This window comes from Microplitis mediator, chromosome 7 (genome assembly GCF_029852145.1).
Source record: "Microplitis mediator isolate UGA2020A chromosome 7, iyMicMedi2.1, whole genome shotgun sequence".
NCBI classification, from domain to species: domain Eukaryota; kingdom Metazoa; phylum Arthropoda; class Insecta; order Hymenoptera; family Braconidae; genus Microplitis; species Microplitis mediator.
In genome coordinates this window covers 7,413,104-7,428,942 of record NC_079975.1, presented here as the reverse complement: position 1 = coordinate 7,428,942, position 15,839 = coordinate 7,413,104, and the positions used below count along the sequence as shown (strand labels likewise).

Here is a 15,839-nt window from a genome sequence, read left to right as displayed (position 1 = left end):
TTGGAAATTTGATTATGGTCATAGTTATTTCTGCATCCCGGGTCAAAAATAAAACTTGATTTAGACTTGGTTTACCAAGTCGAAATTTGGAGCCGTTTTTCACATGACAAACTGGACTTTTTGTTACAGAGATATGAAATACATTGAGTTTTCGTCTTGGTTTAGACCTAACTGGCTTACTTAGTCACGATTTAAGACGAAAAAGTTGAAATTAAGTCAAAATTGACTTGGTTTAGACTTATTCGACTTAAATTTTAAGACGAAAAAGTCTAGATCAAGTCGAAATTAACTTGGTTTAGACTTATTTGACTTAAAATATAAGGCGAAAAAGTCAAAACTAGGGTGAAATAATTTTTATATATTAAGGTGGAAGTAAGGCGAATAAATAACTTTTTTTCGACTTGGTTCAGCAAGTCAAAAGTAAGGTGAATGACTATCGTGCTCGAAGTAAAGACGAATAAGTTCAAACTAACATCAAAAAATACAAATAAGTTGAATCTAAGATGAAAAAAGTTCAAAAAGTTGAAAATGATTTAATTTAAGTCGAAAAAGTCGAGATCTTATCGAAAAATCGTCGGCAAATCGATAACTTCAAAAGAAAATAAGGTGAAGTGAGCCTGAATCGAGTTTTATTTTTGACCCGGGATGTGTTTATTTCAATTTTCGACATATGGCCAAAATGGTCAGGCATTACTATGACACCATAGCATTTTAACCAAGATTGTCTAATAAAATTTACTGGTTAATTGTGAGTAAAATCGGGCCTGGATGAATAATTACTCTTTCGTTTCTAGATAGTGTTCAATTATGGGGTAGAAAAAGCCAATTTCGAGTGATTTCTAAATAAAAAAGAGTAAAAAGTAAAACAAAAGGAAACAATTTTCATTCTTTCCGTATTTATTTTATTTTTGGCCCAGGTTTACTCTAATTGTAGGGTAAATTTTATCAAAAATTGTCTCCGTGTAAACGCTCCATTAAATAAAAATTGAATATTTGAAAGCTGATCTTAATTTTCTCGATTCAAATCGCGTAATTCGGTTACGAATAATTTGAATTATGCGATTTGATTCGAACACGATTTGCACAGCCCTATATATATACATATATAATTTTGGTATCGTGATATTTCGTTTATTTTTACAGCTCAGTAAATATATTAAGTTTAGAATTTAGAGTGGACTCGTAGTTGGCTGAACCGGTAAGGCATCATGTCATGATTTAACAGGACTTATGGACAGAACATAAATATATAATTATTTATTTAAATTCCCGAAGTTAGTCCAAAAAAAAAGTAATAAAAAATGAAAAAAAAGTTAATATTGTATTTGGGACAGAGTATTTCAGGCCAAAAGTTAAAAAGGACATCAGTGCAACCTGCAGAAGAAATAAAAATAAATAACGATGGTTGACTGAAGTTTAAAATAATAAATATTTTATAAAAAATAGTAATAATAATTCTTTAAAATTTGTATATCGTTTAAATAATCCCCCCTAGGCCGTCGGTTTGTTGAATCTTCCAATGTGTTTTGCATTGCAGACTGCCAGATGCGAAATGTTAACGTGAGATCAGTCAACTCTAAAAGAAGGAAAACACCCTCCTCTTCCTGCTTGTGAGTCTCTCAGTTTCGGTGTTCGTTAAATAATAATCCACATGTACTACCAATATTTTTATTACATTATTATTATTATTATTACTCTATTATTATTATTATTACTATTTATTTTATATATACATACACTCAATGAATCATAGATACATATATTTTGAAATTACATGTTTATCTAAATGACATCATTTTTTTTTTAGTATTTAAAAAAAAATTTTTTAATTTTTGCATACTTATTTTGATATATATGTATATATTTATTGACATGTATATACATATATTATATTGTTTTACGTTTATTAGTTTTGATATAATATTTAAACAAACAAACAAACATACAACATTTTTCTATTTATATTTATATTTATATATATATATATTGTATTGTATATTTTGATTCATTATAATGGTTTGATTAACTTACTGATGGATGGATCGATCTAACGACGTTACCACACAATTTTATTATATATATACATATTATATAATAAGTACATATTATGTTGATTCGTTATATATATTTGTGACTGGTAATATATATATATTTTTAAATAACAAATCCCGAGCGCAGCTTTCTTGCTGAATTATGCATATATTTATATATATTTTATATATTATATATTTATATATTTAGAGAGGGGTGGGGGAAAATGAGACGTTTTTTTGGAAAAAAAAAATTTTTTTCTTTATGTTCAGGGCTTGGGGTAAGTTGGGCATTCGGTACTAGTGCGATTTTTTTTCAGTTGGTTATTTGAAATTTTTTTTGTTCTTTAGCGGAATAGAAATAAAACAAGCTTGGGATAAAATAAGCCAAAAAAAAATTTTGAGTAAAAAAAAATTTCCAAATTTTTGTGAAATCTTTATAAGACGTAATTTTTTAAAAACGAATATTCGATAGTTAATTAATCAAATTATTAGTGGACTTTAATTTCCAAAAAAATTTCAAAAATTTTGAGTAAAAAAATTTTTTCTGTGGTTAATTTGACCCCAAATTTTATTTCGATTTTCCCGAATTTCAAAAAAGAACTCAAAGAACCAAAAAAAAAAATTGCCTGGAATCAGAATGACCGAGTTGCCCCATTTTACCCTAGATCTTAAAAACCTAAATTTTTGAATAAAAAAAAAATTCTTTTTTTCCAAAATTTCTTATTAAACCTCAGTTCTCTCAATATATATAAATATATGTATATATATATGCGATTCGTGGCTTTCCCCCCGCTCATCCATATATTTTTCATAAAACCTTAAATATTTCTCTTTGCTCTTTATTATTTATTTAAATATATAATTACTCAGTATATTAAATTATTTAAATTTCCAATCGCCGTCGATTCAGGTCTTGTAAAAATAACTTATCAATTAATCACATCTATTTATCATCAATTCAATAAAATTATTAATTAATTGGGTCAAATGTCATAAGACAAAAAATTACTCAATACATAAACAATTATTTAGTCAGTCAGTTTTTATTTATAATTTATTCGATATTGAAATATAGAGACCTGATAATCGACGAAACGCCGCAGATTCGATTAATCTAACAGATTTATTGATTCGATAATTATCAATTCGAGTGCATCGAGTATCTCATATTCTATTAATTGTTATTATGATCTTAAGTTAAAATAAATGATTGGATTTATAATTAAGATATAATTAAAAATATCTAAGAATAGTACAGACGTACGCTGTATTATAATCGGATATATTAATTATGCTCTTGTTATATATTTATATTTTGAATTGTTTTATTACTTGTTGTTATAAATGTATCATGACTGCAGGCCTCGGTCTTGATTCATCTGCACTTGTAATTATCACAATTTTAAATTTTAAAACAAAATTTAACTTAAATCCAATCATTGTAAGTAAATATGAATTTTTATATATGAATGTTAATTAAAATTATGATCGAATCGGCGACGTTTTAATTCCTATGCACGTTCATTGTAAAAATTCCTTGTATATGGCTCGTATACTAGTATAATTTACTCGCATATACGTAATTAAATTTATTTGCTGCTGCTTTACTTACATACAGCCTTTAGATTCATATATGCGTTTAAGTAAAAATAATAAATAAATATATAAATAAATAAATAAATCGAGATTATTAAATTTTGATTGAGTATTTTGATAATTCTTAATTATCAATACGGAGGCATTTTATTGAGAAGTTTTATTACTTTTTTTTTTTTAATTTTATTGCCGATGATAAATTTTTGTAAATTTTTGATATTTTATCAAATTTTAATGTTTTGTGTAAGTGATCATAAGACCGTACACTGAAAAAAAAAATTTTATTTTTTTAAGCTGAGAAATTTTTTTATCGAAAATTTTTGAGTCATGACTTTGATAAGATCCTGAAGTTTGCAGACAATTACAAATTTTTTGATTTTTTTTTGAACAATTAAATTTGAATAAAAAAAAAAACTAAAAATATGCACATGTAGAAAATTTAAAAGACTACAAGTGCAATTTTTTTAAATATTTATTTTTTCATAATTTATCGTTTTTTAAAAAATCCAAAAATTATTAGACGTCGGCTAATTTCAGGATCATGACTGATATATTTTTTTATCACTAATTTGAATCAAGTTTTTTTTAAATATTTTGTCGGAGGTTTCAAAAAAATGTTTACTCATTTTTGAGATGAAAAATTCAAATTTTTTTTTCAAAATCAATTTTTATTATATATGTAAATTTATATAATTAAAAAAATTGATTGGCTTAAGAAAATAATTTTTTTTGTTTTTTTTTAAATAAAATTTTTTTTCTCAGTGTATACTTTTAACGAATAATTAAAATAATTATTATAATAATGATTAAGCTCCGGACCGTTTTAATACTAAGGGACACTCTAAATTCGAAACAATTGGAAACTCGGATAACGGAAACCGTCCATAGTTATCGGGCTATTTTATTATTAAGAACGTTCTATTGTTATTGTTATTATTATTATTATCATTATTGCTCATTAAAAATATAGAAATATATAAACATTTAATTAATTATACAGCCATTAATTTATTTTATTTTCAATTCTCAAAAAAAAATTCAAACGATAGAATTTTTCATCGAAAATTATATGAAGTTAGCCGACGTCTATTAATTTTTGGATTTTTTTTAAAACGATGGATTACAAAAAAAAAATATTTAAAAAAATTGCACGTATAGTTTTTGAAATTTTCTACATGTGCATATTTTTAGTTTTTTTTTTTTTGTCTTAAATTCAGGATCATATAATTATTTATTTACTTGATTAAAATTAGACTTTAATTACAAAAAAAATTTCAATTTATTAATAAAAAAATTTCATATCCTTCCATGGAAATAATTAACAATTTTAATAATCAGAACGTTCTTATAAATAAAAAAAATGAATAATTAAAAAAAAAAAAAACGAGCCGATCATCCGGGCAAGAGCTCGACTCCTCTGTCTGTCTTCCAAATTACCAATAAAATTAAAAAAAATTAATAAATGTCCGGGTCATTGTCCTGGCTCACACATGGTGCGATTAACCCTGGAGAAACCATATAAAACCTCCCCTTGTAATCGACACTCACTTCAAGGATTTCATATCCGGTAAAGTTTACAGAGCATCCGGACTAGTAACAGTATCACCAGGTTCCAGGATTAATCGTCCCTGTTTAAATTTATAAAACCATTTTTATAAATTTAAATTGGCCAATAGACCAACGATTAACGTCATGTGTTTCGACAGACAGAGTACTGACAAAGAGTTTTTTTAAAAAAAATTAGGAGCAAAAAAAATGTCGATGTATTTCATGCGAACTCTTGCGTCCTCAGTCGGCACCTCTTTTTCGCGCCTCCTGAGGGAGGCAGCCAACCGAAAATTCGTCCGGGTCGTTCGCTTTGTGAACATTCGCGTTAACATCCAACGTGAGGAAAGAGAGAAAGAGCGGATAGGAGACTAGAGAAAGAGATATAATAAATACATATATATATGTATATATATATAAAACACCTTGTATACCTTTGGCTCTACCTTTTATCAAGAGCAACTTGATTTTATATATCGTCATTGATGTATTCTCTTTCTCACTTTCTCACTCTCTTACTCTCATATAATTTTCTCTCTCTCTCTTTCTTTCTCTGTCTCTTTTTATTCACTCTCTTAAACTATATCTATATGACTATCTCTCTCACTCGTTCTTTCTCAATCTATATCACTAGTATTTCTATCTTTTTCTTGCCTCTCGTGGAAACTCGCCACGTCGACCCACATTCGATTCGCCATCGGCTCTCGAAAATCAATAACGAACTAAGAATAAATTCCGTGTCGTCGTACGAACCACCTCCTTCATGCTTATATACACCCCAAGAAAAATCATTTCTCATAATTTTTTTATTTTTGAGAAACAAATTTTGAAAATAAAAAAAAAAAACAATACTTTTTTTTTTTTTTAAACCAATCACATTAATTTGTTACTATTAATATATAAGTGTGTGTAAAACTCGAGTTTTCAGATCGATCTCATCCTCGTTTGTCGATCGCCATCCAAAAAATTTCAGTGAGATAAATAATTTTCCAATCTACTTTATTTTTTTTTTTTTTTTTTTTTTAGATTTAATAGGCTAATTATAATAATAATGAGGTAAAAAATAAGGAAAATTATGGTTAAGTAAATTTGAAATACATCGACGAGTTAATAATCATCGGCTGTGCTGTTGTCTGGATGAGACGTTGGAAAAATCAGATAAAATATAAATAAATATATAAATGAACATGAAAACTGGGAATCGGTTGAGAGATTAAAAGCAAAAAGAGGGGGGATGACATGCATATACGGCCGGAGAGACTATTTTTTTTTTCTCAATAAAACGCCACCGGGCTAAAAACAAGTAGACGCATGGCCGTAAATCAACTGGCCCATCTAAATTAAACATTTTTTGAATATCCTGTAACGATAAATCTTTGCAATCTACAATATATTTTATAAACAATACGGGTTTTTCAAATATATGTAAACAGAAAAAAAGTCACTTGAATCAAGGAGAATTTACTTTACCCAAGAATTTTAGTATGAAATCATTTTTTGGTTCAAGAATATTTTTTTCTTAAAATTGATATCTTTGATTTTAGCAAAAATTTATTCGATTGAAATTTAAATTCTTGTTTTGACTGTATTACCGACTTAAAGCAAGAGAGATAAGAACTCAGTTCAAGAAAATCAGTCTCTTGGTTTTCAAATACCCCCATTTTACTGTTCATACCATGGAGAATAGAAAGCTCGATACCGTTTTCGAATTATTTATAGTTGAAATTTTACTCTCTAAACATGAATAAGTAAAATAAGTGAATATTTACTAATTTCGAGTGCCAATCGAACCGCTTTTTGGAATTAGTGGTTCGATTTGCACTTTGAATTAGTGAACATTCACTTATTTTCACTAATTCATGTCTAGAGAGTAAGTTCTAGTATCTCGGACGAATGCCAGTCGAGTGAATCGCAGACAAGACTTGTAATTCAAAAGACGCGAGTTCGAACCCGTCCTAAGTCACTGTTTTTTAAAAATGAAATTTGAACTTATAAATATTGAGTAACTTTGAGTCATTGTTTTAATTGAAGCTAGAAAGTATACGTGTTAGTATGATAAATTGCCTCATTAAATCAAGAGAATGAAATACTTGGGACAATAATATAGTGCTATTGGTCAAAGAATTAAATAATCGTTCAAATCATTCCCGCTCATCATGAATGTCAGAAAAATATCTTTTTGATATCAGAAAGATGACATAATTCTTTAAATAACTTCATGATACCAATAAGATGTTTTTCTGACACTCATGCCGAGCGGGTTATAACTTTTGATTGGAGAATAAATTTTCTTGAACTGAGATTAAAATTCTTAAATGGAGAAGTTTATCGTTTTTTATGCAAGCGAACATTTTTTCGAATTGAAAAACCAGAAAGATTCCAAACAAGAAGTCGATTGTGAAGAAAAAAAATTCTTGATTCAAGTTAAATTTTTTTTTCTATATTTATATACATATACGTTTGTATTTATAATTATAATGTAAGCAAAAATATCGTTACAGGATAAAAAAAATTTTTTTTTTACTAAAAGTAAATAAATGTAATAGATATTTATTTTTAGAGAAAAAAATTTCAAATAAAATGCTGATTGAACGTGAGCATCTTGGTGCGATAAATAAAATATTAACCCTCAACTGTCACATTTCCATTATGAATTATGACGACAAGGGCTCTATAAAACTCAAGAATTTTCGATCAGCTGTAAAAAAAGAAATCAATAATTTTACATCAACCGAAAAGTGTTATTGGTTTTTTAAAAATATCTCTGTAAATATTGAATTTTAGGAAAAATTGTATGATACCTTTTTTGTAGAGCTTTAAATATTCTACAAAAAAGTCATCTTATAGATTTTCAAAAAAAGCGATAGCTGTTGAGATATTTTGAGTTTAAAATTGCCTTGGGCCTTCGGAACTCCATGTGACCGTTAAGGGTTGAATTTTGGTAACAAATAATTGAAAAAAAAACACCTTGGCAGACAAACCTCGCATATTTAAAACCCTTGATATGATATATAATAATATTAATAGTTAATATTTAAATAATAATATTAATAAGCGATTAAATATGGCAATAATGCAGGTAGAATTTTCCCATTAGACGAAACCCTTAACCTTTTAGACGATACCTATGTAATGACAAGCATGTAAACAATAATATAAACAATCATTAAATCTCAATACATATATACTTCACTATATATATATGATTACTCATTTAAAACTCAAATAATATTTCATTAACACTTTTAAACTCGATACAGTACAAGTAATTAATAAACTTTGAATACATAAATAGTGAGAGAATTAATATAATAAATATATTAAATATCAGCATTTAACATTTATGTTGATAGACTAAATTAGTTAAAATTAAATTCATATTTCGATAATACTATAATGGATTAATTTAGTTGTTAAATGTTTAATTGAGATAGTTATTTATTATTCATATTATATGAGGATCAAATTGAAGGAATTTAAATGTCAGTGAAGGCAGTCGGATAAATATTTTAAATTTTTAGTTAAATCTAGAAAGTAGGTTAGGGTAAGTTCAATTATTAATGTACATATATCGTTTGATATAAATTGTAATCGAATTTGTAATTAATGCTAGAATTGATACTTTTCTTTGTTTGAATTTTCCCGGTTTTTTTTTTAAATTGCGGGATCATTTTTAAAGAAATTTAAAAAAAAAACGGTAACGGACGCGAAGTAAAATGGCCGTCAAAAATTCGGTGATTTATGTTTTATATATTTGTTAGATATAATTGAGCTTTTTTTGGTTCGTCAAAATTTGGTATTTATACACAGAAAAAAAAGGATTTCTGATACAAAAAACTTTTACTTGCCCTAATCAATTTTTTGCCTTATGAATTGACATTATACTGAAGTTAGTTGACGTTTGATAATTTTTGGATTCTTTTTCGAAACGAAAAATTATTAAGAAGAAATATTTGAAAAAATTGCACTTATAGTTTTTGAAATTTTCTACATGTGCATATTTTTTTTTTTTTTTTGTTCTTGTAAACGATTTGTTGAAAGAAAAATTTGAAAATTTAATTATCCAATAACTTCAGGGTCATTATGAAATTTTCTGAGGGCGAGGAAAAATTCTTACGTCAAGAAACTTTTTCTAGTCAAAATTTTTCTCAAGCTAAGAAATTTTTTTTTTCTGAGTACGAAATGTTGCAAAGGTCAAAATTTAAAAAACAAAATTTTGCATAATTATAATTTGGTATGAATTCCATTGATTAAATGCAAATTTTCAAGTAACTTAAAAAAAAATTTTTGAGATTTATTTTGAAATGTTTGTGAATTTTATTTCTTATTCTTATATTTTTTTAACCATAACTATTTTTTTGTCATCAGAATGACATCTAACTTTGTAATCATACGGTTTACAAGTAAAGTAAAATAAAGTAAAAAAAAAAATATATACGAAGCCATATATAGTTATCATAAGCACGTGACGCCGTAGAAACCCGTGACGACAACAAACCGCGCTATTGTTTTTGAGTTATTCTAAACAAAGTACCATACAATATAGAATTTGTGATACCGCAAGCTCGATATCTTTTTCCACTCGCCTTCTTTAACTTACTTTTAAAATTTTATTTTAATAAAATCCAATTTTAAATTCTCATATATAAAAGAATAAAAAAAAAAAGTTACTCGTTTTTTTATTTTAAATTTATAGTTAAAGACATTTAATAAATCGATCGCGTCAGTTGCGATTATCTCTTTGTAACATCTCATAAATTTAATATTTTTTATTTAAAAAAAGTAATTTTTTTAAAAAAATATAAAAACGGATAAATGGCGTCCGGATTTTTTTCTTTTATTATCAAGCGATTTTATTGAAATGAATCTATGTTACGAATAAATGAAAAAAAAGTAAAATAAAAAGCTTTATAGTCACTAATCGTCGTACAATGTGAATCAGTGTGACACTCAATTTACGTATAGAGAATATTGTACACAATATAGACGGCCAGATAAAAATTGAACTTGATATCGAAAAAAAAAAGAAAAATGAAATCGAAATTTTACTTTTAATTGGAGAAAAAAAATTTTTTTTTTCTTAAAATAATTAATACTTAGAAAAAAAAAAAGGATTTTTTGACACAAGAAATTTTTACTCGCCTCAAAAAATTTTTTTTCGCCTGAAGAAAATTTTTTTTTTCAATTCATAAAGCAAATAATTTTCTTAGGGACAGTAAAAATTTTTTACGCGAATAAATTCTTTTATTTCTGTGTATAAAAAAACAATATACACATATTTCATGGTCCTGAAGTTAACAGACGATTACTAATTTTCGAATTTCGTTTTTGGAAAAATTAATTACGAAAATAAAAAACTGAAAATTTAAAAAAAAATCAAAAAATTATTAGACGTCGGCTGACTTCAGTATCATCATATTTCATACACAACAAAAACAAATAAACAATTAACATTAACATTAACATTTAAAAAAAAAACCCAACAGAAACATAAAATAAAACTCTTTCAGCTCGCAGCCCCTTACATTATTAGTGAAATGTTAATGACTGTAGTTTCAAGTTGGGAATTAATTTATGCAACCTAATTATTTATAATTAATGTAAATGTTTATGTTCTAAATGTGTATCTGTATTTATTAATGCAAATAATGCCCGATGTCAATATATTTCATTATTACAAATTTATTTATTTATTTTGATTATTTAAATAAATTATCGTAAGAAATAATAAATTTAATTTAGTTTTTCTTTTTGTTTTCAGCTGCACAGATTCCACAACGAGGAAGTGAGTATACTTTCAATTAACATATATATATATTTGTATTTTTTATGTAATTTGCGGTAGTTAATTTTTTCTACTCCAAAAATCGAATTATTGTAAATTTTTTTATTACTCGGGCATTTGAATTTTTTTTATCTTTCAGGATGGGGGGAGGGGGTCACGAAAATTCCAATAAATTCTTGTTTAATAAATCGGTCGTAAATTTTGTAACGTTTTTTTTTTTTTTTTTTTTTTTATTAATAACGGAAGTGGAAATATTGGCTGACAAAATGAAATTTGATTGACAAATTGATTAGTTGTCACCAATACCGTTTATTATCTGAAAATTTGATGCTATCAAGTTAATTGAGAGAATATCAGAAATTATAATTAGTGTAATTATACTAGTAATTAATAGATCTGTGACGTAATTATTGTGGTGATAATAAGTAATTATGTAAGATGGATTTAATTGTGGTAGACGAAATTCCCTTTAGTTTGAGTACCCACATCAATATATTTAAACATATAAATTTTAGACAATTGTGAAAATTATTAATTAACAATTATGTTAATTAATGATCGTATTTTAGTAATATATCGATGTTGGTACTCATTGAACGCAGAATTTTGTCAGCAATTCAAAAATCATATTTATATATATACATATATAAATATATAAATAAGATATTTGATTTTAATTGTAGAAAGAAAAACAATTCGTGAAAATTTATCAATTTTTTTTTGGGCAACCAAAAATATTTGAAAGGTGGGGCACAATCAAGTCTAAGGAATTTTGAAAAACTCAAAATCTTATTTAGTTTTCAAAAAAACAAAATCAAAAATTTTAAATAATTTATTTCTTTCACTGAGTCCATTTTGCTAAAAATTAAATATATTTTTTTGACGTATGGTTGAAAAAATTTTATAGTCTTAGAACATCCCGAAATTTTAGAGAAAAACAAATTACAACCGTCATTCGAATAAAATATAAAAATGTGCCCTATCTTAGCGAATTTCGTAAATTAGATAAAAAATTATCAAATAAATAACTAAAGTATAATTTTGTAAAGATCGCAACTTGGATATTTTCATTTTCTTCTAAAAATGTTTATTATATAAACTGTCACTGTAATAAATAAATTTATTAATTACAGCATGCAAGAGGAAAGACGAGATGTCGAGTCAGGCCGAACATCAGCAGCCCGCACCCAAGAAACCGCGGTTGGTTTTCACAGACCTTCAGCGCCGTACTCTACAGGCTATTTTTAAGGTAAATAATATATGTATATATATTTTTTTTCTTATTAATCATTATTATTTATAATTACAACTACAACACGTACTGTTATAATTAAATTTATTCAAGTTTAATTAACCGATAGGAAAGACAGAATAATAAAAAAAAAGTTTATTGATTTAAAAAGTTTTTTTATCTTGCGCAAGTCTCGAAATTCCATTCACCTGTTGCACACTCCTAAACAATGCTCAAGTGGATTATTCGTGCATGCAAGCAATCAACTTATTTTTTAATTCATTTTATTTAGTGTATATTTAACTGACGATTTTATAAATTTGAATAATAATTTAATAATATCATTGGTATTTACATTAAGCTCATTCATATAAATTGATAAATAATTTTATCATTGTTTGGTGTTTATTTTATTATCTTGTTAATTAAGTATTTAAATTCATTTTTTCAATGAATTTTCCCTTAAAATTTTCTTTATTTCTTTTGTAAATGAAATAAGAGATCCAGTACCCGAACACTCATTTATTTGTATATATATACAAATATATTTACTGAATTTTACCAAGTATAGATATATAAATATATAGAGTGATCGAATATTAGTTCCCTGATCGGGTATTAGGTCTCATACTTTGAATGCCATTTGAAATCGCGAATAATCAACTTGATGTAAGTGGACTATAAAAAATTTTTGGTGTGAAAATGATCCCCGAGGACTTAATACGGTCTGCAAGGTGTGAATTGACGGTGTAAAATATCAAGCGGTGTACACGGAAAAAAATGATGCTCAATATGGATTTTAATAGTTTGTAGTTTATTTTTGACTTAAAATTAGTATATTCGATACTAATATCAAACCAGGATTATTATATATATTACAAAATGGCTATTATTTATATTAAAATTTGATACACATAGAAGAGCAAAATTTGTAATTTCGTATATTAAAATTAATATGAAAAAGAATCGATAAATTGGTATCTACAGTTATTACTATTCAAATAAACATAGAAAAATTTAAAGAATGAGGAACCGAAAAATTAGTAAACGTACATATTAGTATATAAAGATCTAGTATACTAATTTTTCATTTTATTATTTACCACTTATTCGATTTATGTATATTGTAAATTAATTTATAATTATGAATAAATGATATTTTAAGCTAATAATTGATCAGTGACATCGAATTTATAAAATAAAAGTTTGTAACTTTTGCAATTTTCGGCTGGAAAAATCAGTATCTAAGATATCAATTCTTAATTTGACCAATCATTACTTTTTAATAGATGTATGCCATAAATTAATTCATTTTCACTAATACATCACGTATTTATATACCTAAAAGTAATAATATTTAGTTACTTTTTGAAATAATTGATAGTAGTTTTTAGGAATCTACAAAAATTAGTAAACTACTTTGCATTAAGTACATAATAGTACTAATTATTAATAACAGATTCCACTTTTTACTATTATTTATTAATTTTTAATATTCTGTTTTTTCCGTGTATACTTTTAACACAGTGTGAGTGTTATCTTTCACACTGTTCAGTATGATTAGCTCGAAACTCATACACTGTAAAAAATTTTGAGTCCGCGGTGTGGTGTGAATGATTTGGTATTAAAATTTTCACCACCGCGGGTGTTAGTTTTTAATTGTGTGTCTATCAAAGTAACATTCACACCATTGGTAGAGTGATCGTTATAATTTACACGGCCAAAAATTTAACACCGTACATCGTGTCTTTCACACTGGCAAAGTTGAAAGATTTCACACCAAATCATTCACACCAGACCGCGGATTCAAAATTTTTAATGATTTGATGAATTTTTTGATTTTTTGGTGATACTGATAGGAGGCTATAGCCATTGGGTATCTTACGATCTATATATATTTATAATTTATTTTTTGATTCGTAGTGAATCCTTATCCGACTGAATCCTTAGTAATTTATTTCTTTTTTATAAAAACTACATATGGGACTATAGACACATGGGATTTTTTTTATCAGTTGCGTTTTATTTTATAGAACTATCATTTTATTATTTCTGAAACTTTTTTTACATTAAAATTTAGTTCAATATTGATTTGAAGAAAATAGCGAGTAAATATTTTTTTTTTTGGACTATTCCAAATATTTCTATCAAGACAGTCGTGTATTTCCAAAAATAATACCCACATTTGCTGTAATAATAATTGAACAAATTATTCAAATTGAATATTTAATTGATTCGTTTTCACTTACTTACTATTTTCTACGAAATTATATTCTGTTTTATAACAAATTTATAGAGAACGAAAATTCAAAACTGTAATGAAATATTAATCTTTAATATAAATCAATTATTAAATGGAATCAATAATATCAGAGAAGTAAATTAATCCAAGTGATAACGATAATAATCAATAAAAGAGGTCATGAAAGTTTATTTATAAATATATATAACATGAATCTGTTATTAGACAAGTTCCATAAAAGTTCATTATTAATTGACTTACTTGTTCAACATTATGCATTAACAATTATTGGATTATTTGAAGTATATTTTGTTGAATAAATAATTTAGTTGAAACAATTCTACAGTTAAAGTTATTTAAATATTTTTTAAATATATAATAATAAATTTATTATGAATATAAATTAAAAATTAATAATCTTAGTCTCGCGGAATTCAAAAAATTATTAATGTAGGAGACGGTTTTTACGAAGTAACTTTTTAGCAGTTGACAGTTTTATTGGAAATTCTAATGAATTTTTAAAAAAATTGCCGCGAGCGGGAATCGAACCGCCGACACTAACCTCTAAACTATTAAGACAGAACTGTAAACATACTTTTGAAGTCACAAACCTATAATTAGATTACTATTTACCCTTAACATCCGAAAGATTTAGAAAATTTTAGACTCAAAATTTCTACATCTAAGTCTTGGAATTTCAAATTCAAAATATCTCAATAACTATCAAGTTTTAAAAAAATATACAGGATACCTTTTTTGTAGAAAATTTAAAGCGCTACAAAAAAGGTACCTTATAATTTTTCGAATAACACAATATTTACAAAGATATTTTTAAAAAACCAATCATACTTTTTTTTTATAAGCTTTAGATTTCCGAAAATCTTTTACTTGATTTAGAAAAAAAAAAATACTTTTTGAGAGTCAACTTTTTCTTCCCATGTAAAAAAAAATTGTTGAAAAAAGGCTAAGACAGTGTTGACTATTGTAAACCTTAAAACGTTACACAATCACAAACTGTTTTAAAACAATTTTTAAACTTCTGAAAAACACATAGAAAAAGACAGCCGACTTAATACTACGAATTAACATTTTTCAGTGCAAAATGCGTTCAGAAAAAACCGATTTTGAACTACTTCTCAACGTTTTTCGTTTTAGCATATCTTAATAATATTAGAATATTTATTGATTTTTCGCCTGAATTTTCAAAAGTTTAAAAAACGTTCAAAAAAAGTTCTTTGTTGTGTCACGTTTTGAAGTTTAGAGTAGTCAACACTTTTTTAACCTTTTTTCAACAATTTTTTTCACACGGGTTCTACCTCACGACAAAGCACATTAATCTACCAATAATTTGGTTAAAAATATTCAAAATTAACAAAGACACGTATTTTAACCCAAAAAATCAGTTTT

The 15,839-nt window shown here is 25.9% G+C and overlaps 1 protein-coding gene across 3 annotated transcripts in view; it reads left to right on the top strand.

Moving 5' to 3' along the window:
- The window catches only part of LOC130671478 (hepatocyte nuclear factor 6-like), a 62,261-nt gene that overhangs the window by 41,810 nt on the left and 4,612 nt on the right, over positions 1-15,839 (top strand). For 2 of the 3 annotated variants that reach the window (XM_057475394.1, XM_057475393.1), the window contains 2 exons: positions 10,936-10,959; positions 12,093-12,208. In XM_057475394.1, the coding sequence (XP_057331377.1) occupies positions 10,936-10,959; positions 12,093-12,208 (140 nt within the window). Of the gene's footprint in view, positions 1-1,537; positions 1,611-10,935; positions 10,960-12,092; positions 12,209-15,839 lie in introns of all 3 variants that reach the window. The other variant, XM_057475395.1, reaches the window with a different exon arrangement.